Source organism: Mus musculus, chromosome 2 (assembly GCF_000001635.26).
Source record: "Mus musculus strain C57BL/6J chromosome 2, GRCm38.p6 C57BL/6J".
Lineage (NCBI taxonomy): Eukaryota > Metazoa > Chordata > Mammalia > Rodentia > Muridae > Mus > Mus musculus.
In genome coordinates, this window is record NC_000068.7 from 38,500,850 (window position 1) to 38,520,169 (window position 19,320).

General features: G+C 49.1%; 1 protein-coding gene and 1 long non-coding RNA gene across 8 annotated transcripts in view; one reads left to right on the forward strand and one right to left on the reverse strand.

Annotated features, from left to right (window-relative positions):
- Positions 1–1,543, reverse strand: part of Gm39799 — a 34,116-nt gene extending 32,573 nt beyond the window's left edge. The window contains exon 1 of the long non-coding RNA XR_866165.2: positions 787–1,543. This is a non-coding gene — a long non-coding RNA (predicted gene, 39799). The remainder of the gene's footprint in view (positions 1–786) is intronic.
- The window catches only part of Nek6 (NIMA (never in mitosis gene a)-related expressed kinase 6), a 103,628-nt gene that overhangs the window by 16,987 nt on the left and 67,321 nt on the right, over positions 1–19,320 (forward strand). For 2 of the 7 annotated variants that reach the window (XM_030251922.1, XM_030251923.1), the window contains exon 1: positions 10,811–10,944. The exons of 1 other annotated variant lie outside the window; for it this stretch is intronic. Coding sequence is in view for 1 of the 6 variants with exons in the window: in XM_006498209.4 (XP_006498272.1) it covers positions 13,910–14,015 (106 nt within the window). In the remaining 5 variants the exon portion in view is untranslated. Of the gene's footprint in view, positions 1–10,810; positions 10,945–11,026; positions 11,131–13,728; positions 13,810–13,883; positions 14,016–19,320 lie in introns of those variants that run through there. 4 more of the 7 variants (XM_006498209.4, NM_021606.3, NM_001159631.1 and 1 more) reach the window with 4 other exon arrangements.

Consider the following 19,320-nt stretch of genomic DNA (forward strand, 5'->3'; position numbering starts at 1 on the left):
ATACTGGGTATTTAACTTTGCAGAGTTGCCAAATGCTGAGCCTTCCTGTCCTCACTGTCTGGTAAGATTGGTGCTGTGTATCCTGAAGGAAAACACTCCAGAGATGAGACATAAAAGTGATAACATGGGGTCGAACTTCCTCTGATGCACCGTGTAAAATCTGAGGTCAGCAGGTGTCATGGATTGTTCTCCCAGGGTCCCGTGAACATTAAAGTGGCTCCGTAAGCAATAAATAGCCATGAGCCTGGCTGTCTGGGCAAGTGGGAATGGATGGCCCTGGTAACTGACTTGAATCTCTGAAATGAAGTTGGAGAGACAGATATGGAGACTGTTGAGGAGAGACATGAGCGGGTGTGGTGAATAAGGAGTGTCTCGGGCAGGAGAGCACCTTGTGCCTAGCCTGCTTTTGGAAGCCTTCTGTGAAATATGCTGGCTGGCTCTTGTCTACTCTCTCTCCCAGGTATGACTTTGTGGTAGCTAGGGTCTGCACTGGGGTGGGGTGACTTTGTAGGACCCATGGCTCTTCTTGTGTTGTTCCTACTTTGGAACATCCTGCTGAGCCTGGGTTTTGCAGGCTACCAGAAGGGCTTCATTAAAACTCCCAAGTCAAAAGGCTTTTAGCCTAGAAGTTAATAGGCTCAGTCGGTGTCTGGGTCCTTGACCAATGAGAGAGAGTTCTTGTTCTGGGACCCGATCCACTATTGTTCCTGGACACCTAAACCAACCATCTCTTTCTTGCTATTAAGATGTCCTGCCTCCCAAACCTCTCCATGCAGAACTCCTTACCTTTTGAAGCACATTCAAGAAGACCTCCAGCTTGCACACTGGTTTCTTTCTCTTCCTCCCCATTGGGGGCTGGGCTGGGCTGCAGCTGGTTGGGGTTGGAGGGCTCTCCCCAGACTTGCTCTGCAAAGCCTCTTAACACAGTTTTAGGCAGAGTCTGCATTCCTTTACCCTTAATGCCTCCTCTGAGAACAAGGAGAAACCTGAGCCTTCTACCACTGTTGACCAGAAGAGGTGGGCCGGGCTGGGTAGAGGACCTCAGTTCCTGCCTTCCCTGAGAATGGAAATCCAAGGCCTCCCTTCCCTGTTTGGCTGCTAGGGCTTTGAAGTCAGGGAACTAAGCAATGGCCTTTGTTAAACCCACCTAAAAAGAGGGGGCTGCAAGAGAAAAGAGATTACCCCACTGATCAGAAAGGTTCAGCAATTTTCCTATACCCAAAGGTCTTTTCACTCAGGTTTCTTCACTGCCCCCTTAGGCTTCTAGGGCCAATCAGAGGTGTAAGCTTTCTAGTTCAGAGGCAGGAAACAGCTCAAATCCACGTGGGTTCTGCAGTACCCCTCAACTCTTCAGTTCCTATGCCCCAGGCACAGCTGGAGTCATCCATTGGATGCTGCACCTCTGTTCTGCTCAGGTGTGGAATTCCTCCAGGAGCAGTTATTTGTCCGGTTGATGTAAGCCCACACTCCGCTCCACACTGGAATCAGGAGCAGAGGCAGGAGCTAGCGCATGCAGGGCGTGGCTTCAGTCCTCAGCCCAACCCTTTCTGCTATAGTTTAGAAAACTGAGTCCTTCCGTATCTATTTGTTAATCTTGAAGAAGGCAGAGTGTTCTGGCTGGTTTTGTGTGTTGACTTCACACAAGCTAGAGTCATCAGAGAGGAAGGAGCCTCAGTTGAGGAAATGCCTCCATGAGATCCAGCGGTAAGGCAATTTCTCAATTAGTGATCAATGGGGGAGGGCCCAGCCCATGGTGGGTGGTGCCATCCCTGGGCTGGTGATCCTGGGGTCTATAAGAAAGCGGGATGAACAAGGCATGGGAAGCAAGCCAGTAAGCAGCACCCTCCATGGTTTCTGCATCAGCTCCTGCCTCCAGGTTCCTGCCCTGTTTGATTTCCTGTCCTGATTTCCTTTGATGATTAACACAACATGGAAGTATAAGCAAATAAACTCTCCCCCCAACCCCACAACATGCTTTTTGTTCATGAAGTTTCATCATAGCAGTAGAAGCCTTAACTAAGACATAGAGGTTGGGAGGTAGCCACAGAAACTGGCATTTGGCAATTCTGGGCAGGTTGGCTACCTTCCTCTGCCCTCGGGGTGCAGGGGGCAGAGGTACCCTACTCTTTCCCTTCATAAGGGTCACAGTCCATCTTTCACAATAGCAGACAGACCAAGAGACAGCGGGACAAATCTATAGAGGTAGCTTTTCGCAGAATATAAGGCTAAAAGAATCACACAAGCACTCAGCTTTACAGATATCTGAATTGATAGGTAATACTGAGTTAATCAAATGAGATAAACACAGACAATGAAAGAGACTAGATTATGACGTGTACAGACCTTGATATTAGTGTTCTTTCCTGCTATACTTGGGCTTGGTATTATTGGGGGTCTGAAAATGACATCCTCAAAACAGAGGCCTTAGCCACAAACTACTGATTGATGCTCTCTCAACCTCTCTCGAGTGCCGGGGTTACAGGGATGGGCATCACACCCATCAGACAAGGGAATCTTGAAGGGGGAGATGGCTTAGTTGTAAAAGTGCTTTCCTTGTCAGTGGGAAGGCCTGAGTTTGATTCCCTGTGAAAATGCAAGGTGTGGTGGTGTGTGCTCATAACAATTGGAGAGGCAGAAATAAGAGGATCTCAGAGGCTCTGGCTAGATCCTAGCCCAATTGATGAGCTCTGGGCCAAGAGCAGATCCTGTCTCTTGCTCTCCTTTGTCACAGAAGACAAGCTATGGGAGCTAGATTCTCTCTACTCCTAAGAGGATCATGGGAACCAGATAGTCCTTTTAACAATGCCATCAGAACCTCTCCTGGACACCTTGTCTGATAGTAAATCATACAGTCCTCTCTCCAGAGGCATCCTGCCCCACACTCAGGAGGAAAGAAATACTAGGAAAGGCCTACAAGAATCTAAACCAACAGGCCTAGCTGGTCCAACGCCCTGCAGATAGACATTAGCCCCACATTGACTCTGTCCACTGCCATCTGAAAGTGGACTTTTATCTGAGTCCACATGGTCATCTATGCTTCACGAACCTGAGAATAAAGAAGGGCTTGAGTGGATAAGATGGCTCGGCAGGTAAAGATGCCTGCTACCAAGCCAGATAACCTGTATTAGAGCCCCGGGATACATATATGGCAAAGAGAGAACTGACTCCACAAAGCTGTCTTTTAACAAAAGACAGACAGACAGACAGACAGACACAGAATAAGTTAAGTAAATAGTAGCTTGTTCTGGATCTCTGAGTCTTCCATCTGAAGGTGTTTATGTCATATAAACCTAGGACAAACACATTTCCTGTCCTTTTCCCTCATTTATCTTCCTCTGCCCTAGGGTATCAGCTGAGACCCTTTATGATAGTCCTGGAAGGGACTGGGATGTTCTTTCCTGGGGTAGCCTCCCCTGATCCCAGCCTATCTCAACCTGGTAAAGAACATGTTCTCAATTTCCAGGTCCTGATGAGGAGTGAAGGAACTGGCTTAAGGTCACATCACCAGGAACTAGGAAGCTGGGCTCTGAATTTGCTCCAGAGTCTGGATTTCTAACTAGACTCTCAGCTCCAGTACTGCCCAGAGGCGCCGTTACAGTATTATGGTATGCAGCTCCAGGCTTCAGGAAGAATGTGCCGGGCTAAACAGCTGCCTGTCCCAGGGCTCTGCTGAGCAATTCTGCTTAGAGCCACAGGCTCTGGCTCCCAGCCACACCGGGCTTAGGCTCGCCTCCTCCATCTTCCGAGGCTCTGAAGCCTTCAGGCTCACCACCTCCTCTTCAGAGTGAGCATGTACTACCATAGCCTTTCCAGGGAAGTCACCCCCAAACAGCCAGGTGCCCAGAACACCAATGGGATAGGAGAAAGGGTTTTCTGTCGTGATTAGGGGTTCAACTGATAGCTTCCCTCTTGGCACAGGGATGCTGCTTCTGGGCTAAAAGTGGAGAGTGGCAACACCAAGACAACCATAAGCCCCTTCCTAATCTGGCCTTTAAGACCCCAGGCCTTGGGCTGGAGAGTTGGCTCAGTGGTTAAGAGCACTTGTTGCTCTTGCAGAGGACTGGGGTTTCATTTCTAGCACCCACATGGTAGCCCATAACTATCTGTAATTTCAGTCTCAGGGGATCTAATGCTCACTTCTGGCCACCCAGGGATGACATGGTGCACATATATCCATGCAGGCAAAAATACTCATACCCAGAAAATAAGAAAATAAATATACACAAAATAAAAGACTCCAGACCTCAGTTGGGCATGGTGGTTTACATCTGTAATCACAGGCAGGAGGATTGAGTTCAAGGCTAGTCAGGGTCACATAATCTTAAACAAAGATCTGCAGTCCCAGCCATCTTCTTCCCCATGGCACCTCCAACATGGCACTGGTATCTCCTGGTGGCTGAAAAATTGCATTCTCCCCCCAAGCCATACCCAATTCTTACCAGTTCACTCGCTTCATGTTTGGGACTGGAGGACCAATGGTGTGTCACTGGCCTTACTTCCAAAGAACCCTTGCTTCCATCTGGTCTGAGAGCAGCCAGTCTTTGAGCCTTGGCCATGCAGGAAAGCCTTAGACCCAGCGCAGAGGCTCACACAGGACATGTGGGAAGGTTACTCAGGACCCTTGCTTGCTCTCAAAGCCAAAAGGACACTGGATGCCCAGAGAGAAACAATCAGGGCAGGACTGGCTGACCTAGTTCACTTGTTTCTTAGCTCTTCACATGTGGCTACGTAGAGAGATGAAATAAACAGAGTCAAGCCCTATCAGATGCCCCTTATAAAATGATGTATGTTAGGATGAGTGACATTGCTCAGTCAGTAAAATGCTTGTCGTGTAAGCAGGAGGACCAGAGTTTGATTCCCAGAACCCAGGTGAAAATTCTGGATGTGGGGCATGCACTTGCAATCCCTAGGGAGGCAGAGGGATGAACACTCCTGGGGCTTACTAGCTAGACAGCCTCACCTAATTGGTGAGCTCTAGGCTAGTGAGAGATTGCCTCAAAGGAAGTAGGCAACATTTCTGTGGATGACATGAGGTTATTCTCTGGTCTTCACACACACCTTCCCACACCCCCATATTGTATGACATAAGGTTGGCCTCTGCCCCCCCCCAGGTTTAGGTACCTACACACACCCTCCCGTACCCCCACATTGGACGACATGAGGTTGTCCTCTGGTCTACACATACACACACACACACACACACACACGCACGCACGCACACACAGATACTCGGACATCTTCCCACACCTCACATTCACATTTAGAAGAAGTATAAATTAGAACACTGGCTCACCTCGCCAAGCACCAGTTTTCTTTTGTCTTTTTTTTTTTCCCCCTTGGTCTTTTTTTGAGATAGAGTTTCTCTGCATGGCCTTGGCTGTCCTGGAACTCACTCTGTAGATCAGTCTGGCCTCGAACACACAAAGATCCACCTGCCTCTGCCTCTCAAGTGCTGGGGTTAAAGGCGTGTGCCACTATACCTGGCAGCAAAAGTTGCTTTTTTTTTTTAAATCTTTGAACTTTCCTGTCCAGGACAGAATGCCCACATAGGGGAACTCACTTGAAGAAGGAGAAAACCAGGTCTAAGAAGGCCCATTGTTCATTTATGCTTTTGCTGGGCCAGCTACTTTTCCATTCAATATCAAATGTGGAAGGTGGTGCTTTGAGTATCTGAACAACAGCGGCTAGCACCAGGTCTATACTGAGTGTGTAGGGATTTCTGGGCACACTGAGTTCTGAGGCTTCCAATGAGATTTGGGGGTCAAGGGATGCCCTTTACCACCCTTGTCCTAGGGGAGAGGAAAGACCAAGCCTCCACCCCTGACCAACATCAGAAGAGCTGTGTTCCAATAGCAAATACTCTCAGCTTTAAAGGCCCATTTAGAGGCTGGGGGAATGACTCAATTGGTAAAGTGCTTGCCAAGCAATCATGAGGACCTGAGTTAGATCCCCAGCACCCGGGCAAAAAGCCTGAAAGGTGCCTGTGACCCCCTCACTGTGTAGCATAGAGAGGAAGGTCTCTGGGAGTCACTGGCCAGTCAGCCTGCTCGTGAGCCTCAGGCCAGTGAGAGACTTTATTTCAAAAGAGAAGGTGCTGGCTGGAGAGATAGCTCATCAGTGTAGAGCCCTTGCTGCTCTTGCCAAGGACCCCAGTTTAATTCCCAATACCCACAGAGTTCATAACCATCTGCAATGCCACTTCCAGGGGATCCTCTACCTTCTTCTGGCCTCTATGGGCATCAGACACACATGTAGCACTCGTACATGCATGCAGGCAAAACATTCACATACATAAAATTAAATTAATTTTAAAAATCAAGGTGAATGCTTACTAAGGGGCCAGAGGCCAACCTCATGCCTTCTAATATGGGAGTATGGGAGGGTGTGTTCAAAATGGCACTCCTGTGTTCACAGGCTCTGCAGAGGGTCCTCAAAGCAGCGCTGAACAGATCAGTCCAGGGCATCCATGAAAGGCTTAGTTTTGGGTGCTCAACTGGGAGCCCATTATGACTCAGCAGGATTTGAATCTGTGAGCTGAAAACTGGGTGTGGTGGTAGTGTTTTTAATCTCAGGACCCAGACTGAATAATCCCTGGGCTCTTTGACTAGCCAGCCTTGCCTAACTGGGAAGTCCCTGAGACAGTAAGAGACCTTGTCTTAAAAAAATGAAACAAAACAAAAACTCCCCCACCAAACCAGAGTGTATACTTCTTGAGGAACAACTCTCATGATGATCCCCCACACACACACACACACTGTAAAGGCTAATATAGCTCAGAATAGACTGACTACTTTCAAAAGATGAACCAATAATGATGGATTGGGTGGGTAGAGGTGAGAAAATCACATGTCTCAAATCTCCTTCATTGTCAAATTTCCCAGAGTGCAGTTCTAGTCGGCAAGGTCTACAGTACTGTCTTAGTTAGGGTCACCATTGCTGTATTTACACCATGAATTCACACTATTAGGGTACTGTCTTAGTTAGGGTCACCATTGCTGTATTCACACCATGAATTCACACTATTAGGGTACTGTCTTAGTTAGGGTCACCATTGCTGTATTCACACCATGACCAAAGCAACTTGAGGAGGAAAGAGTTTATTCAGCTTACTTGTCCATATCACAGGTCATCACCAAATGAAGTCAGGACAGGAAGCTGGAGGCAGGAGCTGATGCAGAGGCCATGGAGGAACACTGCTTATTGGCTTGCTCCTCATGGTCTGCTCAGCCTGCTTCCTTATAGACCCCAGGATCACCAGACCAGGGATGGCATCACCCACCACTGGCTGGGCCCTCCCCCTAAGTCATTAATTAAGAAAATACTGCCTACACCCTGATCTTATTGAAGCATTTTCTCAAATCGGCCTCCCTCCTCTCCAGCAACTCTAACTTATGCAAAGGCTGATATAAACTAGCCAGCACAAGTTCTCTTGGAGACCATTTTGCCAGCTGAGATGGAGGTACTGACTACTTCCCTGGCTAGTGATGATCCCTGCTCTTGGACACACAGATGCTGAGATGTGGAGAACGGAGGGCCTAGAACCCAGAGACCCAGTTCTGCATTTGATATAACGTAAGGTCCTCCAAGAACATTTCCAAACAATCAGGTATCCCCAAGTGGAGGGGGTTAGGGTGCCAGGTACCTTTCTCTCTACCCCTGCCCTTCAGGAAGATACACGTCTTTGATCTTCCAATCAGAAACATTTTGGGGAGTGAGAAGGTTGTGTGGATAACCACAGCAGGTAGGAGAATAGAGTAGATGAGATGGTCCTCTCCTGCCACTGAAGCTGGCAAGGCCCAGCTTCTTGGGAAGTGGAGGCAGGAAGCTTGAAGGGCCACAAGTTCAAGGCCAGCCTGAGAAACATGAGGCCGTGCCCTACCCCCATCAAAAGCCACATAAGGAATTTCCTAAAATCCTCCCACCAAGAAGCCATTGAGGAGATACTTTACTCCCAGGATGTGGCAGGTGCAGTCTGGTTCTGGTTCCCATGTCTCCCTCTCCCAAAGGGCCCTCCTTCCCGTCTACGTACTGCAGGAATGCAGTACTCAGGGGCACATCCCGCCTGGAATCCCACCAGTTTCCTTCTGTGAGCTGCTGTGTCTTCAGCTTCAGCCCATGACTTGCCACCCCCATGAAGGGGATGAAGACAATAAAGGTCTCCCTCAGAGGCCACACCTTCCTGATGACTGGACCAGCAGCAGCAGATCCTAGCTGCTTCTCCACAGAGAGCTCCAGGGAAGGCGCAGAGAGCCAAAATGGTTTCTCTTCCTCTACTGCACAGTGATAATGAAGTAACACAGCATCATCCTGAAAGTCTCCAGGGCAGACATAGAGCCTGCCCCTGAGACCACATTCCCAGTGTGGTTGGCAGTGGGAGGCACAGGCAAGTCTAGTGCACACACAGGGAGGCAGCCATGCTAAATCTGGGAGGCATTTTGCAAGTAAGTACCTCTTTTCAGTGACTCATTTTGGGACTCACTAAAAACTCCTGTGAGTTGAAAACAAAAGTGGCCCTTGCACCTCTCCCTTCTCCCCACCCCTGCAGAAAGATGGGTGTTGCAGGAATGGTGAGGGTCTTGGAGCTGACTAAATTTGATTTTATGTCACAGCATGTCAGCGGGGCCTGCAATCCATCTGTATGGTCCATAGCCAAAGAGAAGGAAGTAGGGGTGCGAAGGAGGAAGGTCGGGAGAAGGGTGGGTTTGTTTCTCCAGCCTATCCCTTGAGACTGAAGATGCCTTATGTAAGCCCCACCCATCCTGTTCCTGCATTATAGTTCACTGGATGTGTGGTGGTATATGAGCTGGGCCCCTAATTCTCTTAACACTTAAAAACGACCGCTTGCCTACAGCCGGACCTCTAAGGTTCATCACTGGCTGTGAGACCTGGGACATGTTGTTTGGCCTTTCTGAGCTTCAGTTTCCTGAAAATGAAGACACTGCATGTGTTTGTGAACTCAGCAAGGCTGGGGAAAGTCCTTTCTAGTGATCTGACGCTGCTCCTTAGCTGTTCTGCCAGGACAGTTTTTACAGCAGAGAACCCAGTCAGAACACAGCAGGCCCCTAACCATACCCTCTCCTCCAAAGACTTCTGCTCCTCAGTAGAGACCTCCACTCTTCATTGCCTCTTAGAAAGCAGCCCTGGTCCTCCTGCCTCCGGCCTGCTTAACCTTATTTATCCTACTGTCTGCTTCCTGGAGAAACTCAGATTTCCTAGAGTGGGCGTTAAGCTTTCATTTTTTAAAACAACAGTTATTCGTGTGTGCCCTCACATGCCACAATCCACAGTGTATGTGTGCACATTAGAGATAACTTGTTGGTGCCAGTTCCCTCCTCTCAGAAGCAGGGACCAGCCTGGCTGCTCTGGGCTGGTGGCCATGCCTTTCTTACTTAGAACAAGGTTGCCTAGCAATAAGCTGCTGAGACCAGAAATCTGTGTCATCTGCTTCCAGTTCAACCACTCACCACCTGGGGGACTTTGCTCACAGGCCTCATTAAAGCCATCTAAGAAATGGGCACATGGGTGGCATGATGCCACCCTCACAATGGCTGAACATCATGAGGCAGGCAGGGGGAGTAATATAGGTTGTGGGCCTGATTACTGTGGACTCAAGTAGACTAGTTAACTGAATACTCAGCAGGTTGCTATCCCGTGCCCAGACATGTACAGCAGATTAATGGACAGATGGCAGGTGCTTGGGCACACAGACAGTCTAGAACACTCAGAAGCAGCAATACCTGTCCCAGCTACGAGCATCCCTTCCTGAGGGGAAGTGGGAGTCACCTTAATTGCTCCCCAGAGAAGCTTGGACATCCTAGTGGGGTTGTTAAGTATGCATAGATGAAGGCAGTTGTTGTTGTTGTTGTTTTGTTTTTTGTTTTTAACATACAACACTTGGTGTGAATTTGGAAGACATGGGGAGGTTAAAGACAATTTGCTGGAGTTCTTTTGTTCCATTGTGTGGGTCTGGAGGATCAAACTCAGGTCATTCCCCCCACCTCCACCCCCACCCCCACCCCCAGGCTCCTGGGTATTTGGCTGGCCCACTTACTCCTAAAAACCTTCTGCACACTGATGCTTGGCTGGCCTGGAGTTCCCAGGAAGGCAGTATCCCCAGGAGATACTGGCACTTTGAGGGCAGGGACTTGGATTTATCCTAGGTGCCTACTTCTGGAACTGTACTGGGCACTATTTGTACACTGTACTATTGTACACACTGATATATATATATATATATATATATATATATATATACATATATACATATATACATATATACATATATATATATATATATATATATATATATATATATATATATATATATATATATATATATATAATATGAATGACAACATCTCATGTAGCCCAGGCTGGCTTGGAATTTGCTATATAGCCAAGAATGAATGAATTTCAGACATTTTTGCCTCAGCCTTCCTAATTCAGAGATTACAGGTGCCCAATTTCCCTAGTGCTGAGATTAGGAAAGCATGCTATCAACTGAACTTCACCTCCTGCTGCACTCTGTGAATGGGTCAATTTCGGTCCTGCGAGGGCTGTGAGAGGAGCAATGTCAGCTGATGAGGAATCCATGGGTGTGGGGAAGGGTCCACGAATTGGTTACCCAGCGAATCTGCATCTTATAAAGTCTAGAGCCCGCGCAGAGGGGTTCAGTGCCCAGGGTTTGGAGTCTGAGGCTCAGTCTTCCAACCTGAGTTGGACGATCAGGCACCCAGGCTGGGAGCGCGCCCCCGGCGCCCCCTAGCCTGCGTGGCGGCCGCGCGCACGGGCGCAGGGGGCGGCGCGGCCCCGCGGCGGGGAGGGGCGGGCGCGCGGGCGCGCGCAGAAGCGGCGGCTGAACCAAGCGGACTAGCTGCGGCCGCAGCGCCGCCAACTCGCGTGTGACCCGCGCTCCGCCCGCCGCCGAGAGAGCCGCCAGCGCCGGTGAGTGGCCTGGGACCAGCGAGGGGCGCGGGCCAGGGCGTGGGACTGTCACCCGAGGCGTTGTGGGCGCGCGCGCGTGCCCGGGGAGTCGGCGGGGACGCCCGCAGGAGGCCGAGGTGTCCGCGGCGGGCTCCATCCGCCCAGCTGCGCGGGAGTGCGTGCGTGTGCACATCAGGGGCCCGGGCTGTGAGTTTGGGGTGGACCAGTGCGGGTGGACGGGCTCGGCTTCGGTTTATCCGTTTATCGAGTGTTTACCGTGGATGCCAAGGAGTACGTGTGCCCACGTGTCTGAACGTTCCCGAGTGAGTGTGTGCACACGTGCACGGGCAAAAGTGTACAAATTCCATACGAGAGTGTGTTTAGGATCCAGACTGTGCACTCCACACTGCAGGCCGGTGTGTGTGTGATGTGCCGGCTGACCCTGTCCAGAGAGGGTGCTGGGCCGGATTCTGTGAGTCCGCAGATCCCCAGGTTCTGACTTTGGTTGGAAGCCTCTTAGCCCGGCCTTGGCAGAACTCTGCATGGCCACGCAGGCTGAGGAGGGGGCTGCGCTGAACTTGAATTGAGGTTTTCTAAATATGTCTTAGTTCCCTGGCTTTGTTCGTGGCTGTCTCTAGCTAGGCCAGATTTGGACTCTGTTCCCCATACCTAGGGGTTAGGCCCTAGGGAGACCCAGGGCCCCAGATACTTGTCCTCTCTGCCTGCTCCTCTAAGTTAATCATATTTCCCTGATTTAACCGAGCCCCAGAGGGCCATAACAAATGGGTGACAGCATGCTTGGGACACATCCTCTAAGGGCTGTCCGTGAAGTTTTGATTGACAGTTTGTGCATGTGTGTTTGAAAGTTTTAACTGCGTTAGAGCAAACTTTAGAAAGTTTATGTACAAAGTTTCACTCCACTTGCAAAATGCAGGGTGACTTTTTGAGGGGAAAATGTCCTCACAGGAGCCTGGTGTGTGTAAAAGGGCATGTTAAAAACCCTATTGCTAATGGGAGAAGAATTTCATTGAATGGGTGCCTGACTCCCAACAGGAGAAACTTAACCAGTGAACTTTGGACATCGTCGTCCAGAAGACAAAACCTGGAAGGAAACAAAAAAAGACCCATGTTCATTTTTTTTTTCCTCTTTGTCCCGAAAACTGGAGAAGAAAAAATATCCCCACCTTCTGGACGTGTTGAAACTGTTCCCCTCCCCCACCGGGGCCAGGCTCTCCCTGGATCCCCCACCCCCAAATAAAATATGCCTGTGGGGAGCGGAGGAGTGAGTCACTCTCTGGCAGAGGGCCCCACGGCAAACATTTGGGAAGGTTCTTGCTTAACTTCCCAGAAGAAAAGGCCCGGGATTTAAAATGGTCCCTGTGGTTGTGAGCCTCCGAGCCCCGTCTGCTTCAGAGATGACTACAAAAGTCATTTGCTGTCTTTTAAAAAGCCCAAGTCTCAGACTTAAGCATTGTCCAGGATTTAGAGCTGTTTAGGTTTCCAGAAATGGAGATGCTGGCTTTCCCAGGTGGCATATGGTGTGGGAAAGGAAGAGGGTAAGCAGCTGAATCGTTTACAGAGTACCTACTGTGTGCTGAGAGGTTCTTGGGGTCCTTAACTCTCCTGGATTCCACTCTGTTTTTGGGTTTGTGACCAAGGCATCTGACTCATAGAGAAATCAAACCTGTGTCCCAGGCCACCAGGGAAAGGGTAGTAGCCGAAGTCTGAGCCACCTGCCTGCCTTCTAGGCCTTCCTCCTTCATTGGGCCCAGGACTTGACATTTGACTTCCTAAGCTGTACAGCCTGGGCACTGAGGACTTGAACATTCCTGTCCTCATTAGGGCTCACCATAAGTCAGAGGTTATTGTCTCTATTATACGAGGAAACAGACACTAGCAGAGATGAACTGGCTGGCATAGTTTGGGAAGGTAGCACCACGACCCCGGTCCCCCATGATTAAGGATGCACCCTGTGCTGGGCTTGGTGCACAAAGTTTGAAGTTATTTTTCCTTTTCCCCACCAACACTGTTAGATGAGCACTGTTACAGTGTCCATTCTGTAGATGAAAAAACTGGGACACAGAGAGGCTATAGAATAGCGGTAGACCCAGAATTTGAACCCAGACTTGTCTGGACAGAGTCTATAGTCTCCCCATGAACTTGTAAAGTCCAGGTAAGTTGATAGATGGCAAAGTCAGGATTTAAATTCGTAGCTCTGATTCTAGGACGGGCTGGCTACCTTTATTGTGTTTTGTTCTTCTGGCCTGTTGTAAAGCCCAGCGATTTATGACAGGCCATGTTTTGCAGACCAGCCTGTTTCTAGAATTTGGGGCTAGGTCTTCCCAAAGACTGCTGAGCCACCAGAGTGAAGGTACTTTCCAAGTGCCAAGGATGGTCAAACCACTGTCAAAAGTAGAATAATACAATATTTCTCTCCTCTTTTCAGGTTGGACCAAGGAGGGAGGTGAGGGTGGAGGACTTGGTGAATCATTCAAGATTAGATATGGGTTACAACCAGGTGTGGTGGCTCACGCCCATAATTGTGGCTGAGGCAGGAGGATTGCTTTGAGTTCTGGGCCAGCCTGGATTTACATAGCAATTACCACATGTCCCAGGATTACACACCAAGATCCCATTTAAATAAATAAATTGATTAAATAAACACATAGATATAGGTTGGAGACAAAGCTGGACATGGCCCCAGGAAGAGCCCAGCCCCTGACCTTGTAGGGAGATGGAGAGTGATCTCAGATCCTTACTCTCCGTTCTGAATCTCTGACACAATCACTTCTGCAAAGACTCCTTGTCACCTGTCATTCAGAACTGGGTCCACCAGTTCACTTCCTCATTTACTTCCGTTTCTGGTGTTTCAGAAGAGGACTGTGTGTAAGTAAGGACCTGCGTGGTTGGGGCTCTGCCTGCCCAGCACTAACAGGAAAAGGTTGCTCTCTCCCTTGCAGGAGTGTCGTTTGCAGAGTGCTTTGCGATGCGATGCCTAAATGTAAGGTGTGAAGTAATAGATGGTACAGGGAGGCGCAGCCACGGTTCTGGCATTGATAGATTCCTCCCCATCTGGCCTGTGACTTGCGGAGGTAAAAATAGGCCTTGTTCTATGTTTTTATTTATCCAATTTAATTTTTGCTGATGTCATCATAGGCAGCAAAGTGCATATACTTGGGAGTTTGCTGATCCTTAGGACTGGGGCTCTGGAGCAGGGGGATTGTGGAGGGGCCATTGAGGGTGGTCTGGGTTTCTGTAAAGGGTTCTGAAGTTTTTGAGTGGATGATCTCCTAAGTTCTTAGCTTAGTTCTGTCACCCAGGTAAATCTTCTGTCTGTCCTTCCTTCCCCCTTCCTTCCTTCCTTCCTTCCTTCCTTCCTTCCTTCCTTCCTTTCTTCCTTCTTTCCTCCCTCCTCTTTCTTTTCTTTCTTTCTTTTTTTTTTTTTTAAGCTTTCTCCATTCCTGTCTGAATTTGGTGACACACTCATAATCCATCTTCAGGATAAACTTGTAGCCTTCTCAGACCCAAGGCCCAGACAGAAGTCATATTTGGACACATCCGTTAGCAGTCTAATATCCTGTGCCATTAATCCTGGGAACTTGAACTTGAGCATGTGATCTGGCAGTGTGACATCTGTCACTCCAAGAGGACTTGCTGTGTGACTACAGCCCCACACATACTGGGGACTCCAGTTCTGGATTTTAACCCCCCACAGGCAACTTCTCACGTGGTCTGGCAGCTGAGGACCTGCTCTCCTAGGCAGGTTCTTGGACTGTGCTGGTTAGAAGCTCAACACCCCCTAAAACCCTTGTTCACCACCCCTGGAGCTGTGCCCTGAGGGGGCCGTCAGATTGCATGTGGGGGCCACTGGATTCATTTAGTTCCAAGGGCTTTACCCACAGGGAACTGTTCTTTCTCTTAGACTTCTATGTGCTGGTGACCTCATAGAAAAGAAAAAGGGGGCTTTGTGTAGGAATTCCAGCGAGTGTGAAGGAATGCCGACAGGGAAGGGGCGGGTAGTTGCTGTGGGAAGCCTTAGGCGCCTGCCTTTTCCCCAAATTGTTTAACCCTCACACTTCAAAATCAGTGTGGCTCTTTTAAGGGGAATCCTCCTTTGTCTCCCTGACATCCGAGAGGCTCCTGGGTTGTGCCTTACACTCTGACTTCTCTCTCATTCTTTCATGACCCATTTACTAACACCTATCCTTCGGCCCTTTAAGCTGGGGATTTCTGGGAAGGACTCTATCTGCAAAGGGGCATCCTTACTTTCCAATGACCTGCTCTGATGATGTTCAGGGTCTCGCAGTGCCAAGAAGAGCAAATCACCAGAGCATGGGGTGGAGATGAGCACAGGAGGCTACCTAGGCTGAACTTCTGGGATTGGAAACGGCCCAGTTATCCATTTTACAGAATGGAAACTGAGGCCCTGAAAGGGCGAGATACTCATAGTCAAAATAAGAATATGTGCCTTGTGGGCGTGTGAGTGGTCAGTGGGTCACAGCATTCCAAAGGTCTTGGGTTCCGTTCCCAGCACCACTACTCCAGTTTCCAGGCATCTGATGCTGCCCTCTTCTGGCCTCAAAAGGCCCCAGGTACGGATGTGGTGCACAGACATACATGCAGACAAAATATCCAGACAGATAAAATTTAAAACAAAGAATTTGTCAGATACAGTAGACAGCAGTAGTTTGGAAAGAGGCTGGATTTCAATGCTGGAGTGGCCCTGTGGCATCTCAAGACAAGGTTTGGAGATCTGTGTTTGTTTTCTTCCTACTCACTCACCACAGGGCAAGACAGTGGGCCCTCTCAGTTTGGGCATGAAGCTGGAAAGTCTCTGAAGGCCTTTGAGCTGTGTCAGCTGTGGTTGTTAGGAAGTGAGGCAGATGTTTTGTTAATTATCTACATAGCGTGGCCCAGCAGAGATCTGTGTTGATAGGAGTGGTCATCACAGACCCGAGTGGGACCAGAGTCCTCACTGAGGACTCTCAGTCCTCACTGAAGTCCACTGGGCCTGAGGGAGGCCACATGTACTGTGGGAGTCTTCCTGGGCCATTTGAGGGTGTTAGATTGTCTCTCTCTAAGGGACCGGAAACCCTGATTTCCAGAATAGCTGTCCCTCCTGAGGAAGCTTTTGAGGAAATCTGTCCAGTTCCTCATACCTGAAGCCCACTAGGCTTGGGAGGGGAAGAGAGGCTGTGGAAAGCCACTCCCCCACAGAGACCTCTGGTTCAGGCTTCACTCAGGCCCAGCCTCCATTGCTGTGCCCATCCAGTGGGCTGGATATGCCGGGCAGCAGCTTCCCCTTCTTAGACAGCAGGCTGACTTTAGAATATAGATTCTGGAAAGTAAGAGCTGGGATGAGGGCCCTCTCTGAACGGCCACTGAGCACGAGGGATGTGAGCTTCTCGGAGGGGAGGGGCCAACCCACCCTGCCTTCTTGTCACCTGGGTGCACAAAAGGGCTCTGCCCAGGAGTCGAGTTGAGAGAAGGAGCTCCTAGAGACTGTTCAGGCTGGATGCCACTTCACACTAGAGAGTCCTGTGGAATGAAGGCAGATTACAATCACGAGGGTCTGGGAGGAAGGGGTGTGGGGAGTAAGTCAGGGCTAGATGAGTACAGGGTTCCTTGTGGGGTGATAAAAAATGGTTTGGAACTAGGTAGCAACTATGGTTGTGCAACGTTATGAATGTACCAGATGTTGCTTTCAACTGTTAATTTGGGTATCGCTCAGTGATACCCAATATAGTTGCCTAGCATGTGCGAAGTTCCGAGTTGGATCCTCAGCAACACACACACACACACACACACACACACACACACACACACACACACACAGAGAGAGAGAGAGAGAGAGAGAGACAGAGACAGAGACAGAGACAGAGACAGAGACAGAGAGATTAATTTTATATGATTTTAAAGGAAAAAGCAAACCAGAAGAGATTCTGTTGCTTAAGACAAAAAAAGAACCCCATCTCCTGCCCCCTTATCGATAGGAACAGTGCAGTGCAGCCCAGCCTGAGATCCTGCGTAGCTTTTCCATGGCTTCTGTCAGGTCGTTCTCCCAGCTTCCAAGCCGTGCATCATGTCTTCTGGGCCTGGGCTTGGGAGTGAAGCACAATGTCTGCAGTCTGAAGCAGGCGGAGTGGATTCTGGTCTCAGAACTAGAGATACCTGTGTTGGCTAGCGTGTGACACATCCATCTACTCACTCAAGAAGCACATCCCGGAGACATGGTTCATTGGGAGTTAAGGGTGCATACTCTTGCAGAGGACTCCTGTTCAGTTCCCAGCATGCCTCAGACAGTTCACAAGTGCCCGTAACTTCAGTTCCAAGGGATCAGATGCCCTCCTCTGGTCTCTTTGGACACCTGCATGTACTAGCACCCAAACAGACAAGCACATACACATGCATACACACACACACACACACACACACACACACATGCAAATAAAAATAAATTTAAATATCTTTTGAGACAAGATTTCAGTGTAGCTCTAGCTGTTGTGAAACCTCCTGTGTAGCGTGGGTTTGCGTCAAACTCACATGGCCTTTAAAAGGCATGTCACCATGCCTGGGAAATTAATTTTTTAATGATTTATTTTTTTATTTTATGTGCATTGGTGTTTTGCCTGCATGTATGTCTGTAGGAGAGTGATGAATCCCAAAGATATCTGTGAGCTCCCATCTGGGTGCTAGGAATTGAACCCAGGCCAATTCCTTAACCTCTGACTAACTAACCCAGGCTAGTTCTCTTAACCTCTGAGCCATTTCCCCAGCCTCCCCCCAATTGTTTTTTAAGACTCATATCTCAGAATTCTGGGTCAGGTAGGTAAGGCTCGCATAGGGACTCTTTCCTTGGCTCTATCACAGGATAGCGCCTACCCACCCCAGAATCCAGGTGGGGGCAACACCCCTTTGATCCTGACTGCTGGAGGCAGGCTCAGAATTGTGTAGGAGTTTGTGTACATTCTACAGGAGGGATCTACAGAAGGCTTCACTCTCTGGGGAAGCAAGAGGAGTATGAAGTTATTGCACGGAGATATGAGGTTCTGTTGAGGCATCAAAGGACCATGATGAGGGCAAGCGGACACAGGAACTATGGGATGATAGCCAAGGCTGCAGGCTGACCTGAGAGAACATGAAACTGGGAACTTCCCGTCCATCCTGCCAGAGGCTTCCCTGTGCCCGGTGTCTCCTGTGTGCCATGCCCTAGTTCAACTTTTATACGAAGTAACTTACTTCAACCAACAGTTCTATGGTGTAGCTACCCATATGCCCACTTTAGGGATAAGGAGACACCCAGAGTCCAGAGTAGCTGGTTCTTTGCTGTCAGCCTGTGTGCTTTGAGGAAAAGCAAAGCAAAGGGCCTTCTTCAGAGTCAGGGGACAGTTGCAGCTCTTTGGACACGCCCACTGTGTGGGCTGGGAGAGGGTGACCAATTCTGACCTTCCAAGCAACTGGAAGAAACACCATGTACCATAGTCCTGTGCTGATGGTATACAGTATCAGTTGTCTATTTCAATTGAGACTGTCATTCCATAGGGCAAGACTTGGTGTGTGGCCAAGGCTGTGTCCTCAGAACTTGGCACACAGTAAGAGCAGAATTATCAGAGTATTTCTGCACACACCAGCATGATGGCCTGGTGTTCAAACAGTTCAAAGTTGGGGTCATTTCAGATTTTCAGATTAGGGTTATTCAGTTGGTAAAGTCTATACAGTATTCCAAAATTCCGTTCTGAAATCTGAAACACGAGGTTGGAGGGATGACTCAGGGGTTAAGAGCACTGACTGCTCTTCCAGAGGACCCAGATTCAATTCCCAGCACCCACATGTCAGTTCATAACCATGTGTGACTCCAGTTCCAGGGGATCTGATACCCTCTTTCGTTGACATACAGTTGGTGCACAGACATTCATGCAAGGAAGAAATCCATACATCATACACATGAATAAACAAATAAATAAAATATGAAACATTCCTTGTCCCATGCATTTCAGGTAAGAGTTACTTAACCTATGGGAGGAACCTAAGCCTAGAACAGCTCGTACCTCTGAGTTATGAAATAATCTTCCTGGGGCATTTCTTTGTTCAATGTCAGTACAGGAGGGGTTGGGGTCGGCACATGACTCTCAAAGCTGGTTTTAATTTTGTTGGGGGTGCCGGGGATTGCACCCGGGTTTTCTGACAGTTGCCCTAACAGCTCTAAGCTGTGTTTCCTGTAAAGTAGGCTTCGTTGTTTAGAGGGAGTGTCCTATGTGAGGTGGCTTTGAGAACAGGAAGGAATTAAACTCTCCCGTGCAAGTTCTAGAGTTGCTGATCCCCAATTGCGCATGATCCCAGTCCCAGAAATGGAGGAACCTGGCGTGATAAGAGGAAGCGACTCTCTTGTTCATTTGG